This window comes from Equus przewalskii, chromosome 10, assembly GCF_037783145.1.
Source record: "Equus przewalskii isolate Varuska chromosome 10, EquPr2, whole genome shotgun sequence".
Classification (NCBI taxonomy): Eukaryota; Metazoa; Chordata; class Mammalia; order Perissodactyla; family Equidae; genus Equus; species Equus przewalskii.
Genome location: NC_091840.1, coordinates 21406724 through 21425637, shown reverse-complemented (window position 1 = coordinate 21425637; position 18914 = coordinate 21406724). Strand labels below are relative to the sequence as shown.

The 18914-nt window shown below is 45.1% G+C and overlaps 2 protein-coding genes and 1 long non-coding RNA gene across 3 annotated transcripts; 1 reads left to right on the top strand and 2 right to left on the bottom strand.

Moving 5' to 3' along the window:
- Nucleotides 1-2687: 2687 nt before the first annotated feature.
- On the bottom strand, nucleotides 2688-7592 carry KRTAP16-1 (keratin associated protein 16-1). The gene has a single exon (XM_008541582.2). It carries the CDS (start codon nucleotides 4731-4733, stop codon nucleotides 3093-3095), a length of 1641 nt encoding a protein of 546 aa, XP_008539804.2. The 5' UTR covers nucleotides 4734-7592; the 3' UTR covers nucleotides 2688-3092.
- A 1909-nt stretch (nucleotides 7593-9501) lies between these two features.
- On the bottom strand, nucleotides 9502-10218 carry KRTAP17-1 (keratin associated protein 17-1). Its single transcript, XM_070560461.1, has one exon. The coding sequence runs from the start codon at nucleotides 10216-10218 to the stop codon at nucleotides 9916-9918; it is 303 nt and encodes a 100-aa protein (XP_070416562.1). The 3' UTR covers nucleotides 9502-9915.
- A 584-nt stretch (nucleotides 10219-10802) lies between these two features.
- On the top strand, nucleotides 10803-13201 carry LOC139073886 (uncharacterized). Its single transcript, XR_011523004.1, has 3 exons — nucleotides 10803-10936; nucleotides 12011-12131; nucleotides 12815-13201. It is a non-coding gene; the product is annotated as an uncharacterized lncRNA (long non-coding RNA).
- The last annotated feature ends 5713 nt before the right edge of the window (nucleotides 13202-18914 follow it).

The window sequence follows — 18914 nt, the reverse complement described above, 5'->3', positions numbered from 1 at the left end:
GGTCTGATGAGCAGTGCCATGTCCGCGCCCAGGACTCGAACCAACGAAACACTGGGCCGCCTGCAGCGGAGCGCGCGAACTTAACCACTCGGCCACGGGTCCAGCCCCCCTCTACCATTGCTTTTTATGTCTCAGCATCGATCACTTCTTTTGCCTTCCATTTCATTGCTATTCATTTTGGCATCTTGCAAACTGCAGGGATCCTTGCCCTATCTTTTATTCCTGAATGTCTACATCCCAAAACTCTTATCTCCCAAGAGGAAATATTTTTGTTCTTACTCAACAGGTCAGTCAAAATGAGAACATGAATATATTTGAGAAAACATGTCAACTCAATCTGAAAAAGGTGCCAATATCCTATACCCATGCATACCACTTCTGTTGTTTCAAAGCAATCCATTTTTACATCCACTTTTCTCTGATTCTGCTCTTGCCTCCCCTACTCTTCAAAAAACTTCTCAATAGGTTGGTAAAAAGGTACAAATTTCAGCTATAAGATGAATAAGATCTGAGGATCTAATGTATAACCTGGTGACTATAGTTGATAATGCTGTATTGTACAATTGAAACTTGCTAAGAGAGTAGAACTTAAAGGTTCTCACACACACAAAAAAAGATAAATGTGTGAGGTGATGGATGTGTTAATGAACTAGATGAGAGGAATATGAGATATATATATATAAGTACCGCATGCTATATATATCAAATTGTCACTTACACTTCAATAGAGCTGAAAAGAAAAGAAACCCCTCAATAGAGAGAACTTTCATTTTGCTATGGTTCAAGGCACTAAAGACATCTAGCGTATTAGCAAAGACTGTTGTGATCACACCAAGAAATATGGTGATACACAAAAAACACAGGCTTTGTACAGAAGGGGGTCTTAGTCATTTGTGTGTAACTTACTAGCTGTGTACCTATCCTGAATTTTGTGTTTATCATTCCCTTGTGAACATATATATTATATACACATGTATATGGTACATAATGTATATATGTATACATGTGTATATGCACACATGTATGTATTCTCATACATATGTGTATGTGTGTGTATTTTTGAATTTCAAAAATATATGTGGTCTCTGAGGCTTGTTTACATCAATCAACATTACATTGCTAAGATTCACCCATGTTGCTGCATGCCGTCATTGCCCAGTCATTTTCACTGCAGCATAATAGTCTATTGTGTGAATACACTAGAATATTATTGTCTCTGTTGATGGTCACTTGGATTGTTTGTCCTTCATATTCTTCATGTATAAAATAGGAGAAAGAAATCTTACATCACAGAATTGTTGTGATTTACATGAATCACTGAGTCTGTGCTTCACACAGAGATTCAAAACCCTGGCCAACCCCTCTCTTGACTTGAGAAGGAGATAGAGATAAATCCCAATGGCCTGATGAGACAGTAACTCCAACGCCAATGAGCAGGGTAAGTTTCACTTAGACTTTCCCTCCGGCATTGTCTAACCCAGTGGTTCTGAAACAGGAGTAATTTTTGGCCACACCTCACCCCAAGGATGTTTGCCAATGTCTGGATACATTTTTGATCATCGATCATCTCCACACTCAGGGGTTGCTACTAGCATCTAGTTGGTAGAAGCCAGGGATGCTGCTTAGCATCCTACAATGCACAGGGTAGCTCCCACAGCAAAGAATTATCCAGCCCAAAATGTCAACCATGCCAATGTTGAGAAGGCCTGGTTTACACCCTCCCGTGCTTAGGATAGCCCAAGCTGCACCTTGAGGACAAGGGATAACCCTTCATTCTGTGCACTAAGTGTAAAGGGTTACTACTTTGCAGAGACTCTGTCCTTAGAGATTGTAGGAGGCTATGTATGGAGTTTACACAAGGAGTATGTCTTACAGGAACTAGGAGAACATAAGCAAAGCGTTTGCGCAAGAAATCCAGGTGAGCTTCCTCATTGTAAGTATGACCCCCCAACTTGTTTTTACCATACCATGGACCCCAAAGCCATTGGCTTCCTCCACAGTCTCCTTACATCCAAGACCATGCTCCTCCATTCAGTTCTCCACACCAAGGCCAGAGGGACATCCTAAACCCAGGGCTGTTCATATCACTGCCCTGCATATGGCTTCTCAATGCCTTCATGTCAAACCTGCACCAAACCCAAACACCTCTGCCTTTTGTACATGGTCCAACAAGGGGAAGGCACTATCTACTTATCTGACCTCAGAGCTCACCACTCCTCTAAGTACACCTCTGCCCAAGCCTTGCCTAATGAATAGTACGCTCACAAGCCCCATCCATTTGTATGTGTTTTCTCTGCCTGGAAAGCTCTTCCTTCCTGGTTTCTAACTGGCTAACTCCTACTTGTGCTGAAAGACTCAGCTTCAGTATCACATTCCCCAAGAATCCTTCCCTGGCTGCCCCCATGCCCTGTTGAGATCGCAGTGCCCTGTGCTCTATTCCAGTCCTTCGCATAATGGAATGTAACAATTGTCTCTCTTCCCATCTCCCCAACGGAGAGTGAACTCCCTGAGAGTGGGGACTGAGACTTTTGTCTTCTCGTTCCTAGAGCTAACACAATCCCTGGCACCTAACAGCTGTCTCATAATGCTTGTTGGATGAATGAATGAATAAATGAATGAATGAATCTGCTCTCAAAGATGAAGCAAGTGAGCTGATGAAAATACAGCATTAACATGAGAACAGTGCATCATTTCAACTTAGCCAGGTTTATTGGACAGTTAAATATCTTTATTACATTGAAGAGGACATGCCCAAGAAACGGGAGCCCATCCAGCAAGAGGACACGCATGAGGACAGAAACAAATTTATAGCAGGACAGACATGTAGGATGATGTGGTGAAGTAGCTCTTCTCAGCTTGATGGCAGCAGCAGACGGGAACCAGAGCGTCCCCCCCCCAGTGCCCAGGAGGTCTTCGTTTGGACCATTAGGGTACTGCCATTTCTGATGAGTTCTTTGAAGCGTAAGCAAATGGCGAGTGACGGTGCAGAAATAAAAAGATTCTACCTAAGTCATAGAATTGGGGAAGGTAATCAAGTTTTCTCTCTGGCAGGTGACTTGCTTTGCAAAAATTGGTGAGCTGAGACCAGTTCCTCAGTTGGCAGGCCTGGTGGCAGCAGGCTGGCTGGCTGCAGCCTCACGGGTGGTTGGGCTGGTGGGTTTGGCCTCGGTGGGCTGGTAGGGACTCTCCTCTGAGACCTCTCCTTTGCAGGATGTTGAGTCAGCACAATCCGGTTGGCTGGAAGTGGAGTTTTTGCAATCCCGTTTACAGGAGTCAGCACAAGGCAGGCGGGAGCAGACTGGGCGGTAAGAGACAGAAGTGACACAGGCCGGGCGGCGCAGGATGGAGTAACATGGGCGGTAGCAGGCAGGGCGGTAGGAAATAGATGTCACATATGGATGCCTATAGGTGATGGGTCCAGAGCAGATTGGGCGGCAAATTGGACGGTAGGAAACTGAAGTAGTGCATGGCTGTTTGCTGGAGCTGGGTATGTAGAAAGTCCGAGGGCAAGTTGGTTGGCAGACGGCAGATGCAGAAGACCCTGGGCGACAGCAGAGAGGTTGGCAGGAAGTAGATGGGCAGGAAACGGGCTCACAGCAGATGGATTGACAGCGCTTGACTACGTAGCAGGTAGGTTGACATGGACTGGGCACACAGAGACTTGATGAGCAGGGGCTGGGCTCAGAGCAGATGGGTTGGCAGATGCTGGAGACGCAACAAGAGGGCTCTTGGCAAGTGCTGGAGACACAAGGTGGCTCACAAGGGCTTGGAACACAGCATACAGGGCGGAGGCAGACAGGCTTACAGACCAGAGCCACACAGGTAGCCGGCTGGCAGATGCTGGCCTCCGAGCAAGATGGTTCACAAGGACTGGGGTCACAGCAGACAGCCTGGCACCTATTGGCCACAGAGCAGACAGAGGGACAGCAGCTAGGGGTGGGGCACACCGGCTGACAGCAAGTGGGCTCACAGCGGCTGGGTTTGCACACGATGGGCTGGCAGGGAGTGGGTACACAGAGGACCGGTTGGCAGGAAGGGGCCTCACAACACACAGGTTGACAGCAACTGCTCACGGAACAGGAGGGTTCACAGATGGTGGCCTCGCAGGACACAGGTTGGGCACAGCTGCTCACGGAGCAGGAGGGTTCACAGATGGTGGCCTCGCAGGACACAGGTTGGGCACAGCTGCTCACGGAGCAGGAGGGTTCACAGATGGTGGCCTCGCAGCACACAGGTTGAGCACAGCTGCTCACGGAGCAGGAGGGCTCACAGATGGTGGCCTCACAGCACACAGGTTGGGCACAGCTGCTCACAGGGCAGGAGGGCTCACAGATGTTGGTCTCATAGCACACAGGTTGGGCACAGCTGCTCACAGGACAGGAGGGCTCACAGATGGTGGCCTCGCAGCACACAGGTTGGGCACAGCTGCTCACAGGACAGGAGGGCTCACAGATGGTGGCCTCGTAGCACACAGGTTGGGCACAGCTGCTCACAGGACAGGAGGGCTCACAGATGGTGGCCTCAAGGCACACAGGTTGGGCACAGCTGCTCACGAGACAGCCTTGAGAGCCACAGCTAGATGATCCACAGCTATCTTGACAAGTCACCAGTTGCCACGTCTGGCTCCGGCAGGAACTGGGCAAGCAGACAGGCCCTCCACAGCTCAACCCAGTGGAGCAGAGAGAGATGGCTGGCACAGAGGGGCATTTCCTAGAACAGCTCTTTCCAGACATGGTGGAGGTGCCTCTGCTCCCTTGTGAGTGCTGAGAGGTTACAGCCTGACTGAGACAGCTCTCCGAGGCCCTCACTTTTATACCCCGTCACTGGCATGTGCTGTTTTGAGCCCATGCGTCTTTTCCTCATTGCTGTTTGGGCCGGTTTTCAGAGGAACATCTTATTATGGCAATGTTTGTTGATCTGGAAGTTGTTGGCCTACCCATAAAGAAGCCTGTTTGTTTATTGACTTACTAAATTTGGAATCCTCAGAGCTACAGGTCATCTTGGAATAAGCATCATCACCTCCAAGCTGAAGGATCTATGTTTCTGAGCATGGTGAACAGGGGAAGAAGAAAGAAACTTATCATTTATCTGTCTTCTAGTCCTCTGTACCAGGCCCTGGGCTGGACACAGGGAATGCCCACATGAATAAGATCTAGTCATCCATTCTCCTGGATCTCACTCTCTGGTGGGCAGACCAGCACGCAGGCAAACTCACTGCGGTGCAATGATAAACTCAACAATTGACATATAAGGATTGGAGAGAAGAGCAGCAATGAGCTCTGTGGGAGAGGGGATATCTGGGCTGGATTTTAAATGACTGTACTTTGCAGTAATGATGTAAAAAAAAATGTAAAAAAATCTTATTTGAAACCATCATCAATCCCATGGGACAGGGATTCATCTCCCCTTATTACAGGTGAAGAAAAGGAAGGGAGATTGGAATCAGACAGTTTCGGTTACTTGCTAAAGATCCCACACCTCTCATCTAGGGCTGCTCTCCTTCCTACTCACCATCCTGACTGGACAGACCTTTCTCAGGAGACTTTGTCAAAGCCACGTGTCACAAGCTCAGTCAACAATGTTGTCCTTCATCCTGTTCTGTGAGCAGCCCTGCCCCAGACCTCTGGTTTACCTGTCCCTTGAAAGCACTTGACCTAGCCTCTCTGTGCTTCTCCTGCCTCCTTTCCTTCCGTCCGCCCCCACCTCAAGCATTCTGGAGTCCTTCTTGCCTTTTGATTTTAACAGCTCCTGAAAGAAAGACACCTTTGAGACCCAAAGAGGAGAGACAAGAGGTCTTTTGCAAAGACATTTGAACAAAAGCAAAGAACACAAATGCTTTCTCGAAGGATTGCATCAATGCTACTGCTTGGGACAGACATGAGATGAGAAACAAACCCTAGGTCTCTAAACACCAAGATCTGACAGTTCCTTACTCAGTGAAGGAACTACCTCTCCTCATCATGGCTTTCAACCTCAATCCAAAGGGCAGGCCCCCCCTTGGAAAAGCTAAACCATTGTGCTATCCATTCATGTGTCTTTTCATTCATTAATTTATGCACCATTTACTCAATTTCTCTTTCATTCACCCACTCAACTCAGTCATCTTTGAGTTCTGTGTGAGAGCTACAAATAGAACAAGTTGCAATTCCTGCCACAAGGAGCCAGAGTTTAGAAGAGAGACAGATACACCCATAAGCAAGTATAGTACAATATACGTACAAGTGCTACAACAGATGGATGCATGGGATGCTATGGGGGCACCCAGGAGAAACACCAACATGGTTTTGGGGAAGTTAGGGAAGGCTTCTCAAGTAATAAGATGGCTAAGTTGAATTCTCAAGGAAGGAGGATGAAAAAGAGTAGTGAGCGCAGAGAAAGAATCAGCTGTGGAAACCAAAGACACAAGAGTGTGATACGTTTGGAGAGCAACAAATGATTCCATAGCCAGAATGAAAAGTGCAAGGAGTCAGGGAGGGTCAGTGATGGGACTAGAGGGGTTACTAGCCTCTCAATCATGAAAGGCCTTGTGGACCATGATCAGAAGTTGGATTTTATACTGACACCTGGGAGTTTTAAGCAGGGGAGTAACTTGATCAGGTTTGACCTTTGGAAAGGTCTTTCTGGCTGTGAAGAAGGGATTGGAGAAGGAGGGCAAGTCTGGAGGTGGGGAGATCATTATGGGTCTGGGGCAATTACCCAAAAGCTTCATGGTGACAACCTGAAGTGGGCGGTATCTTGGGACTAGAACCATATGAGACAGATTCTATAGGACTTAGTGGTTGAAAGTGAAAGATTAGGAACAGGGTGTGGCCATCTTTTAGGATGCGACTTTAAGGCAGTGGGGAAAGAGGACTTTTGGACGGCTTTGCAGAAGGAAAGGCAAAGGAGGAGACTCCAAGACCCTAATCCCCACCCTTCCAACTCCTCTCCTCTCCATCTACCTTCTCTTCCTCAGCAATGAAGTTCCAGATGAAGACGTCCCTCCTTTCCAACAAATCCCTCAGAAGCTCTCTCAGCTGACAAACTTACATAGCATCATCTGTTACGGTGGAATGTCATCTCCCCAAAGAATCCTTCCCTGCTAAACAAAATAAGACACTCTTGTAACTATCTAGCCCTTTCCCACTTTATTCTTTTTTGTAGCTCTTGTTCCCCTTGACATTACCTGAGCACCAGGAGGGCAAGGATTTTGTTTATTCACTGAGGTATATCCAGCACCCAGAGCAGTGTTTGATAATAGGAGAGTTACAATAAATATTTATTGAATGAATGGATGAGGAGCTCTATGGACAGCTAAGAGGGGCAATCTCTGTCAGTAATTCAAAGAAATTACTACTCTCTACTCACTGCCATGTGCAAGGGAAGAATCAGCTGCCTTGAATCACAATCACTCAATGCAGATCCATTGGTCTTTTGCCAACTCTGTCCAATCAACACATTCCTGTCTGGTTGTAGCTTTGTCTTGGAGATTAAAGAGCCAGTTCTTCGGATGCTAATTCCAGCTAGAGCAAAAGTGACCTGAATAGTAGAATCTGGAACTCAACCAGGGCAGACTCAAATCTCAAATTCTCTCCACAAACAAGACATTACTAGTACTGCCGGGTTTTTTTAATGAAACGAAAAAAAAATGAAAACACAATGAGCTTCCATTACACACTTGCTGGAATGGCTGAAAATAAAAAGACTGACAGTATCAAGTGTGAGCAAAGACATAGAGCAACTGGAACTCCCAGACGTTGCTGGTGGGAACACAAAATGGTACCGCCACTTTGCAACACGGTTTGGTAGTTTCTTATAAAGCTAAACATTCATTTACCATTCACCCAGCAATCTAATTCCTTGGTATTCATCCAAAATAAATGAAAACATGTGTCTACACAAAAATTTGTACATGGATGTTCATTGCAGCTTTATTCATTATTGCAAAAAACTGGAGACAACCCAAATGCCCATAGTAGATGAGTATTTTTTAATGTAGTTTCTTTATACAGTGTGATACCATTCAATAAAAAGGAATGAACTATTGATAGCTGCAACAACGTGACGAATTTTTTAAAAGTTATTCTAAGTGAAAAAGATTTCACATTGTATGATTTCGTTTCTATGAAATTCTAGAATTGGAGAAATTTGTAGTGACATAAAGCAGATCGATGGTTGCCTCAGGCTGGGGTCCAGGGTGGGAAAGATTGCCTGCAAAGGGGTCCTGGGGAATTTGGAGCATGATGGGGAGTTCCATATCTTGAGCACAGTGATGGTTACTTAAGTATATTCGATTGTCAAATCTCATCAAACCGTGTACTGAAAATGAGAACACTTTACCATATGTAAATTATATCTCAATAAAGTTGGCTTATAAAAAGTGAAACACAATTCTTAAAAGGCAAAAAAGTAAAAGCAACATAATTCCAGTTTTATTTGTATGTATACTTAGAAAAGAGTATGGAAAAATAGTATAAACTCTGAGTGGAGAGAATTCAGGTAATTATTATTTCTTCTTTATATTTTTCTGTATTTTTTCATATTTTTAGGGATCAGTCTATGCTTATAATCAGAAAAGATATTTTTGTTTGTTGAATGAAACATTGCCTTGTAGGAATAAAAATAAATATTGTTCTGCCAGGGCAAGAGCAGAATTAGTTTTATTCCACATGCAGCTCAAGATCAGGTTCAGCAAGAGACTGAATCAACTATCTTTTGAATCTTAACCTTCCAGAGGGATCCACACACACCTGGGGCCAGGCCCCACCTAACAGATGTACACTCGCTTCTCTCATTGCTGGAACTCAACCAGAAGAAATACAGCTGGTATTTCTACCAGGACAAGAAAACCTAACCCAGAAACAGGAGACTTCGCCGAAGCATGAGGCTGGAGGAAGGAACCGAATTTCCCAGAACCTTCTTAGAAGCTGTGTGTTCTCCAAGTTTTGAAACAGGAATCCCTTCCATTCAGAACCAAGCTTGTTTTATCAAAGCCTCTTCCCCTGGGCTTTGCCAGAAAGTTCTCCTCCAACCTGAAGCCCTCCTGCAGGACCGTCCTAGGAGAATGCAGAAGGAAGCCACGCCCCTCGCTAAAGGTTAGACTCGGCCAGCATCAGCATTAACCCGAGAGCTTTCAAAAATGCAGGTCCCAGGGCCCCACTCCAGAGCTAATGGGTAAAATCTCCAGCAGCCAAGCCCAGGGATCTGGATTTTTAAAAGCCTCTCCAGGTGAATCTCATGGCAGCACGTGGAAGATTTGGTCCACATCTATGGTCTTCAAACTTCAGTGCATAAGAATTACCTGAGCTTCTTGAAGGCACAGGTTGCCAGGCCACACCTGTGTGGATTCCGATTCTGCGTGTCTCAGGGAGGGCTCCAGAATCTCCACTTTAACCAGCCCCCAGGTGATTCTGATGCACGTGATCCACAAATCACATTTCCAAAGCCCTATTGTAGATGCCAGAGTAAGTGTTCCTGGCCCAGTGCCCAAGAGGGAGCTGAAGGAAGAGGCCGGAGAACTAATTTGGTTAGGCAGCATGCTCGAATTTATTAGGAAGTGAATAAAGAGGAATTTTGCATCTCAAAAGCAGCAGACAGCTGGAGGGGAGGGCTCAGTCCCAAAGACATCTTGAATAAGAGGATGCCTTATAGTGACCAGACATCCAGCTTCATGAAAATAAAGTCACGGGGATTCACCCTTTGAGCTGCTGGGATCACTTTGGCTGAGACTCAGTTCTAATTCCTCACCAGCATGGTTCTTGTTCTCAGTGCCTCGACACACCAGGGCAGACACTGGAGAACAAGGCCTCCTCTACAAATAACACCCAAGGCTGGACACTGTCTTGGGGGCGTGGAAGGTGCTGGAGACAAGTGGTCTCCACCTGGAGCAGACGGAGGCTTTCACCCGGACTGCCTCAGTGGTGGGGGGAAAGGACTTCATTTCGTGTCGCAGACAGGTGTGGGCTGGCAGCAAACAGGGCCGCAGCACCCAGAGGAGCCGCAGCAACCGGAGCCGCAGCAGCCCCCGCAGCAGCCCCCGCAGCCTGAGCCGCAGCCGGAGCCCGAGCCGCAGCAGGAAGATCCACAGCAGCCGTTCCCGCAGCCCGAGCCGCCGCAGCCGCAACAGGACCCGCAGCAGGACCCGCAGCAGCCACAGCAGGCGGGCTGGCAGCAGCACACTTCACAGCAGTCTTGTTCTTGAGGGCAGCAGCCGAAGCACTCGCCTGGGCAGCACCCCATGGTCCCGGCCAGTCAGGCTGCAGGTCAGGAACGCGGCCAGAGGTCCCCAAGTCTGGTGGTGGCCAGCCGACAGCAGCATTTATATCCCCTCCCAGAAGGTGTTGGCACGAGGGGCAGGATGTTTTCTTTGTTGATATTTATGCCAGGTTTCATAGGAACATCTCATTAGCCGCCTGTTTATTTTCCAGCCCTAACCACCTCAACTCATAAAAAAGCCCCACTCGTCCCAACTGCTGTTTGTCCAGAGGGTAAAAATATGTCTTCCAAAAGACCTGTCATCATGGCCAAACCCGAGCCAGCCGTCATTAGCCCAGGTTGGAGAGAGGAAGGGGAAGCCGGCCCCAGACTCTGGCCCTGGAATGGGTGCTCTTCTTCCATGTCTCTGGTGGCAAGTTGGCAGCAGACCCCTTTGTCATGGATGCTAGACCTGGAAAACCAGAATGGCATAGATGGATGCCCTGTGCCCTCTGCCACAGGCAGAGGCTGCTGTCGGAGGCTTGATCATGTGGCTCCTCCCAGGTACGAAGGGCATCCTTATCCCAGCCCATGTGAGCAGAGCAAATATTTGTGTCTGTGTGTGGAATGTGGAGTGTGCCGCACGTTTGTTTGGGCTTAGGCAGTGAGCATCAGTCAGGAGTAATAACTGCTCTGTAGGATGGAGAGAGACTCATCATAAAACTGCAAGAGGCTGGGAGCCACGTTCTGCCTGGGCTGCAAGGTGAACTGAACACTCACACTTCTCTCTAAAAGGGCTGGAAGAGCGGTGGTCAGGGCCTGCAACAGCCCGGCCCCAGGGCTCTTCTCAGCAGAAGAAGGAGGAGGTGGAGATGGAGGAGGAGGAGGAGGAGAAAAGGGAGGAAGGAAGGAAGGGAAGGAGGGTGGGAGGAAGGAAGGAAGGGAGGAAGGAAGGGAAGGAGGAAGGAAGGAAGAGAAGAAGGAAAGGAGGAAGAAAAGAGAAGGAAGGAAGAAGATCATTGAATACCCAAAACATGGCATTAAAATGGGAATGTTGTGCACTTTTTTAAGAGCTCCAACTTTATAGACCATCTGGCAGTATGAGGGATTAATGTACAAAATACCCAGAGTATCATGCCAGGGAATAAAATGCCTCTGAAAGAAGACTGGAATCTGTAGAGGATTCTGTAATGTAAAATAATGTAATGCAATGTAAATTCTAACATGGGTCAAAATCCATCTCCACTTGAGCCCTTGGTACCTTGTCATCCTCTTGGAATGATCATGGCAGCTCTGGAGCCTACAGGTTCGGCCCTTGGAAGGCAGCACCCAGAGAAAGGGGGGTGGAGTGGGAGGTGGGGATGGAAGGTGGCAGTGGGCTGGAGATCTGGGTCAAAGGACACTGCCCCTCCTTCGTATTTCCCTCACCTTTGTAGATGGGCCTGGAGGTAAGGCAACAATAAGATGAGTTAGAAGGACTGAGGATGAGGGGGAGGGAAACGGAGGCGGGTAGGACATGTTACTTGCATCTGATACAATGCTCAGGACCTCACGGGGTATGGAATTTTAGGACTGGCAGGAATCCCAAAAGGTCATGCGGTCCAGGGTTTCTAAACCAGATTTTACATCAGAATTGCCTAGGGTGGGGGCTTTTGAAAAATACCAGTTCCCAACCTACACCCCAGTCCTGTTAAATCAGAATATGTGCTCGTGGGAGCTTGAGAAGCTAGCATATTTTAAAGTTCCCCAGACGACTCCAGTTATCAACTAGGTTAGGAAACACTGACGTAATTTAACACCGCCACGACCGTCACCCCCAAGCACTTTTTTTCTACAGAAGATGATACCGAGGCCCCCAGAGGACACATTAATGATAGATTGGACCCATAACCCAGATATGCTGTCTCCTGGTGCAGAGTTCCTTCCACCACCCCATGTCCACAGATGGACACCTCAGGGTAAGTACAATACAGTGATGTTGACTACGAGCACGCCTCTTCATTCTTTTCTAATAATAGGTGATGCATTCACGGGGGAAAGTTGCAAAAGGGCATGCACTGGAAAGTCTCCCCCTCCTCCTCTGTCCCGCCAGGCAGCTCTCTTGTCTCTCCCCCACCGTCCCCTCAGTGCCTGAACTTCCTCACCTAGAAAACGGAAAAGACGATAATAGTAGTGTCAACGTCATAGGGCGGTTGTCAAGATTAAATGAGTTATTATATATTTGTGTGAAGCACTTAGAATAGTGATTGGCCACATATTGTGTGATAAACGTTAGCTATTATGTTATTTATAAACAAGAAAGTAAAGTGATAGACAGATGTATAGATGTACAGATACCGATATGGTTTTGTTCATTACACTAATGGTAGCATAATGCACACACTGTTCTTAACTGTTTTTTTCCTCTTAACAACGTCCCCTAGAGATGGTTCCATTTCGGTAGATAAAGAAGTTCTTCATAGCATTCTATATCGATAATTTATTTAACCAATTCTCTACTGAAAGATATTTGTTTCTAATATTTGAAACTTTAATTTTTATTTCTATTTTACTCTATTTGAAACTTTAATTTTGAAAATATTTTGCTATTATATAGCTGTTTCCTTACATCCTTTTGCACATATCTGTATATCCCTCCTAGAAACTCCGGGTCAAGAGAAACTGCTGAATCAGTGAGCTTTGGCATCTGTAATTTTGACAGATGTTGCCAAATCACCCTTCACCCATCTACACTCCCGTCAGCAATGTGTGAGAGGACCTGTCTCTTTATACTTCACCAACACAACGTGATCGAAGTCTGCGACCTCGCCAATCTGATAGGAGAAAGACGGGATCTCGGAAGAGCTTTAATTTGCATTTCTGTTATTGTGCAGGAAATGAAGAAATATTTAGCTTAAATTTTATCTTCCTTTATCTTCTATTTATCTTCCCTCTTCTGTGAATTATCATTTCATATCTATTGTCCATTTTTCTAGTGCATTGTTGGTCCTTTGATTGATAGGGATCCTTTATGAAATAAAAAATAAAAGCTTTGTCTGTATTATGAGTTATAAGTATTTTTCCTAGGCTGTCATTAGCGATTGATGCTGTATTTAAATAATAATAATAATATTTACATTATAAATTTCATACCTGCTTACTGTGGAATTTCTGAAAAATACAAAAAATTAAAGACAAGAAAATAAAAATCATCCATAGCCCGTAACCCCACAACAAAGATATTAATTGCTGATATTTTAGTTTCCCTTTTAGTGTTTTTTCTAAGGATTTGCATATACATATTGATATGAATGTAGATAGCTACACATGTAAGTGTATATATATGTATATATATATATAGGTATGAATTTCTAAGTCCATGTTCCAAGACATGTTAAAAATATGTAACTTTTTCCTCTAAAACTGCTTAAACCTATTTCAAACCTTCATTCCAGCTTATGGGATGAGAAAAGTCAGTCTGTACAAACTCAGAAATCATTCAGAATTTCTCCCTCCCCATGCTTCCTCTGGAGACGGTATCTGACTTTTAGGGGGCTCGAACAGTATCATAGCATTAAAGAGGGTGGTAACTGGTTCATGGTGGGCATCTGCTGAAACGTACGTGGTCCTCTCTTATTCTTGGCCACCATCCTCCCTCCGATGGCACCAGCTGAGATATCCGAGTTCTTCTTGCTCACCATGAATTCTGTGTCCTTCCCTCACCCCATCCAGGAGGCACCAGGGTCTTCTCTGTCTGGACACTCTCCTCTTCCACAAAGGTCTATTTTGAGTTGGGTAAGCTAAGCATTGACTTGAATCATTCTCTCTGCTTTTCTACGATAATAACCCCACCCTGGGGGCAGTGAATATAGAAAGACCCCACTGATGCCCAAGTGGTGAGGAAAGAGCAGCAGTGTAAGAAATTGCGGAAGAAAGATAAGGCCAGTGAATACTTCAAGGTTTCATCCTGACACATACTTTTACAAAATCAAAATCATACCGTGAAAATTGATTTGTATACTGAATATTGTGCTTAACCTGAGAAAATGCTCATGAATATGTTGATTATTAAATATTCTTAAAATTTGAGAATTTATATTTTCAAGTTGATGTAAACCTGCCCTATTGCTGGATATCCAAATTGTTTCCAATTTTCCAATATTAAAAGCAAAACATGAGATGAACTTCCTTAAATGTGAATCTTGGGGCCGGCCCCGTGGCGTAGTGGTTGAGTTCACGCACTCCGCTTCAGCAACCTGGGTTTGAGGGTTCAAGGGTTCGAATCCCTAGCAAGGACATACATCACTCATCGGCCACGCTGAGATGGCAACCCAGATGCAAAATAGAGGAAGACTGGCATGGATGTTAGCTCAGGGCTAGTCTTCCTCAAGCAAAAAGAGGAACACTGGCAACAGATGTTAGCTCAGGGCGAATCTTCCTCACCAAAAAAAAAAAAGTGAATCTTTATACATCTTTCTTATCTCCCTAAATTCCTAGAAATGGAATTACTGAATCTTCAGCATGTTAATATTCTTAAGGCTATTAATAAATATTGAAAAATCATCCTCCAGAAAAATTATCCTGATCTGCACCTATTTCACAGTGCTTCACCAATACTAGTTATTATTTTTTATTTTTTTTTATTTTTTGAATCTCTTTGTCAAGAGATTTGTCATGATTATAGTCCACTCATGAAATCTCATTGTAACATTTATTTGTACTTAAAGCTACTCATCTTTCTTAATTTATTTATAAGAGCTTATTTTATGCCAAGTATATTAACTTCCCTTTCTGTCACTCACATGTTGCAAAATTTGTCCCAGGGTATCATTTCCTATGAATTATGTCTATGGTATTTTTATGCATAGAATTTCCTTTTTATATAGACAGACCTACCTGTGTTTTCCTTTTTGCTGCTTTTATGACTGAAACTTCTTCGCCACTCCCAAATGAGACAACTTTTAGCTTTATTTTCTTTTAGTTTTTATAGTTGTGTATTTTACAGGAATTCATTTTGATGTGTGGCAGATACTGCTTTACAAAAATGCCCTGGTTCTCCTAAGTGGGGAACTTGAATGCCTATTAAATGAGTGCTCAGCGTTACCACAAGAACAGGTTAGGGAGGTACGGCAGGAGTCATTGAAAACCTAGGCATGGCATCTGTTCTGTCGGCCTCTAGTGTTTGTCAAGTGACATTACACATACTGCTGCTCATATTTCTTATACAAATGATCATAAGAGAGGCTCTGATGCTGTCTTTACCAGAAGGAACTCAAAAAGTTGATTTGATGTGAGAAGCTTATTGTATTTACATGGCACTGATTTAATGGTCCAATTAACCATCTCTTGGCAAACGAGGCACATTATCAGCCCCTCCCACGTGCTGGGCACTGCACTAGGCACTTTATATGTGTTTTCTTGGTTAATACTCTAGATAACTATACACAATAAGTATTATTATCTGTATTTCCTACATGAGGAAGCTGAGGCTCACAGAGAGCAATTGCTTTCATTAGAAGATGCAGAGCTTGGATTTGAACCCAGATCTGTCTGTTTCTGAAGCCCATCCCCCTTCCTCTAGGTCAGGCTTTCTGGAGGGAACCATAGAAAACTGCCCCTTTGTCTTAAGGTAAGTTTTAGAGTGAGAGTATCTTCAAGTGAGTTGGAAGTCTCACAGCCGCAGAGACTATGGCTGTTTTATTCACTGACTTACATCCAGTGGCTACTGTATGGTGGGCACTCAATAAATATTTGTTAAAGAAATGAATAAGTAAAATCACAAATGAATGTGAGATGACCCCCTATAATGCAATGCAGTCAACTAGAAGGGAGTGGAGTCTCTGCCGCCATTGCTCACTCACCTTTCTTTGTTGTCAATTATGCTTCCCTCAGTCTCGGGTCTGGAAGAGATGCCGTCCAATAGGACATTCTGTGATAATAGAAATGTTCTATATCTGCTCTCTTCAGGATGGACTCCACTGGACACACATGGTCATTAAGCACTTGAAATGTGGCTAATATAATGGAGAAATTGGATTTTTAATTTTATTTAATGTTAATAGATTTATATCAAAACAGTCACATGTGGTCAGGGACTTCTATATTGGACAGTACAGCTCCAGAGGCTCTGTGTCAGATGGCGTGGCAGGCTGGGTTATTTGAATTAACCCGCATCACAAAAACAACTAAATACGCTGTATTTTTTTTTTTTAAGTTTGAATCTTCTTAAAAGCATCAAAGAGCTGACAAGATAGTATGAATTGCCAAGTAATTATCAAAGAACTAAGTGAGGGTAGGTACTCAGAGAGGCGGACTGAGCACTGAATCCGCTTCTCCCTTAAGGGCATTTGCTGAACTTGGCAAACTTAAACTGCAGTTTTCACGACCTCTCAGGGAGCTGGAAACAGAAGACAAAGCCCAGGACCCACCTAAGGTAGGGACTCATCCAGGGGATCCTCCCCTCCATAAAGCTGGGACCCCAAAGGGCCACAGCCTTGGTGTAATGGTGAACCAGACATACACTCAGCCCACCCACCCCTACCACCAGGGCACTCTGAGGAAAGTTGTGTTGCGCAGTACCTGGATGAGCCACAAAACTCAGACCAGGAATTTGAGAGGCCTCTGACTGGTAGTGTCCCGTGCACCGGCAGAAAGAAATGCAAATCCTTTCTGGAGGAACACACCATCATCCTACCTCAACAAAGTCCCACAAATAATATTCCGAGGAAAATGAGTGTGGTAATCATTCATGCTATCCACCCAGCATTTCTGTCTCTCTGCCATTGAGAAACATGGCAGGAATGCACTTCTCTAACTCCTTTGAAGTTAGGCATGACCAAGTGACTAACTGTGGCTGATAACCTGTGAATGGGAGCGAGTGTGTCACACGTCACTTCCAGACCAAAGCTTCATGAGCCACTGCACAGATTGCCACTTTTTCTTCACCCTCCAAAGCAGATTTGTGGAACTGCATCTACAGTTGGAGCTCCTTTCAGCCCGGGCTCTTGAGGAAGTGTGATGAGCAGATCTTCTTAATGGCTTATACTGGACATAGACCGTGAGAAAGAAAGAAACTCTTGTCCCGATGAGATCTGGCAAATTGGGGAGTTATTTGCTACTGCAGTAACTAACTTAGCCTGCCCTGACTGACCCAATGAACAACTCACCATTATACGTAACCAATCACACGAGGAGACAAGGCACCATGAGTGAGAACCAGTAGCAACAACAGAGCATAGACAGACCACAATTCTGATACTTGAATTATCAAATACAGAGTGTAATAAAGTATGTTGCTAACTTTAAAGAAATGAAAAACAAGCTAGAAAATATCTACAGGTGTGAGCTTTGGAAATATAACTGATAAAAGCAAGTCAGCCCTGTTTAGATCCCCTTAGAATTTTACGGATGCCGGGAAGTCAAGATGTAACTCTGTGATGCTTTCTTTTGGTCCCCACTGAAGGTGAGGAGAAACCAGAGGCCCCAGAGAAAGTCCTTGTTCCAGTCCCTACTGCTGCATGACAAACCCCAAATAGAGTGATATAAATCAACAAACATTTTATTGTGGTCTTGGGTTCTCTGGGTCAGGAGTTCTGAAAAGTCACAGCAGGATGGCTTGGCTCTGCTCTGTGATGTCTGGTGCATCATCAGGAAAGACTTGAAGGCGGGGGTTACTTGAAGGCCACTTGGGCTTCATCATGGCCCAGTGTCTGGGTTCCAGGCAGCCCAGGAGAACCAGGCAGAAGCTGCTTTGCCTTTTATGAACTACCCTCAGAAGTCACAGGATTTCCTCTGCAGTCACATATTCGCCCAGGTTTGAGAGGAGGGCCTATGTCAAACAGAGGACTGGCAAAGTCCTATTGTAAGAAGAGTGTGGGATAAGAGACATTGTTGCACAGTCCTCTTTTCATGCAGTCTCTGTCTTCTCCCAGGTAGTCATTTCCCGAACCTGTGGGATGCTAATGGCCTGCAGTCATTCCTGTCTTCCTCTTCCCTCTCCTTTCCCCCCACGACAAAACCCAAAATCAAGAGGTATGTGGTATCAGTCATTTCCTCGTGTTGCTAATAACCCTTTGACCGAACCACACACACATTGCATGCTCGTACTATTTCCTACTCTCTTCTTGCTCTCTCTCCCAATTCTTTTCCCTCTCTTTCTCTCTTTCTCTTTCTCTAATTTCCCATAAGCAAGAAACTAGGGGAATTATTAGAAGGGAGTTGAAGGGAGAAGGATAGAAGCCCTCTCAGTTGACCCTGAAGGCAAATTTAATTCAATATCTCTGGGTTAATTGAAGTCGTGGAAGTGTGAGGACCAGGAAAGATGGTCCATGTTGAATGCACGCTCATCTCCATTCTCCAGTCTCCTATTCCCAGGCCTGTATTTTTTGTTTGGGACACACATGCCACCACAAACTCCATTACCTGCCATGTTGGAACTCTCCCTCTCTGAATTAGTCAGGGTTCTCCAGAGAAACAAAACCAATAGGGTATTTGTAAACGTACATATAAGAGGAGATTTTCTATAGGAATTGGCTCATTTGATTATGGAGACTAAGAAGCCCCAGGATCTGCCATCCACCATCTGGTGTAATTCACTTTGCGGCTGAAGGCCTGAGAAATAGCAGAGCCGATGTCCCAGGACAGGAGAGGATGGATGTCCCAACTCAAGCAAAAGGAGCAACCCTTCCTCTGCCTTTTTGTCTATTCAGGCCCTCAAATTGGATGATGCAACCCCCACCCACCCCCTCACCCCATCACCCCAC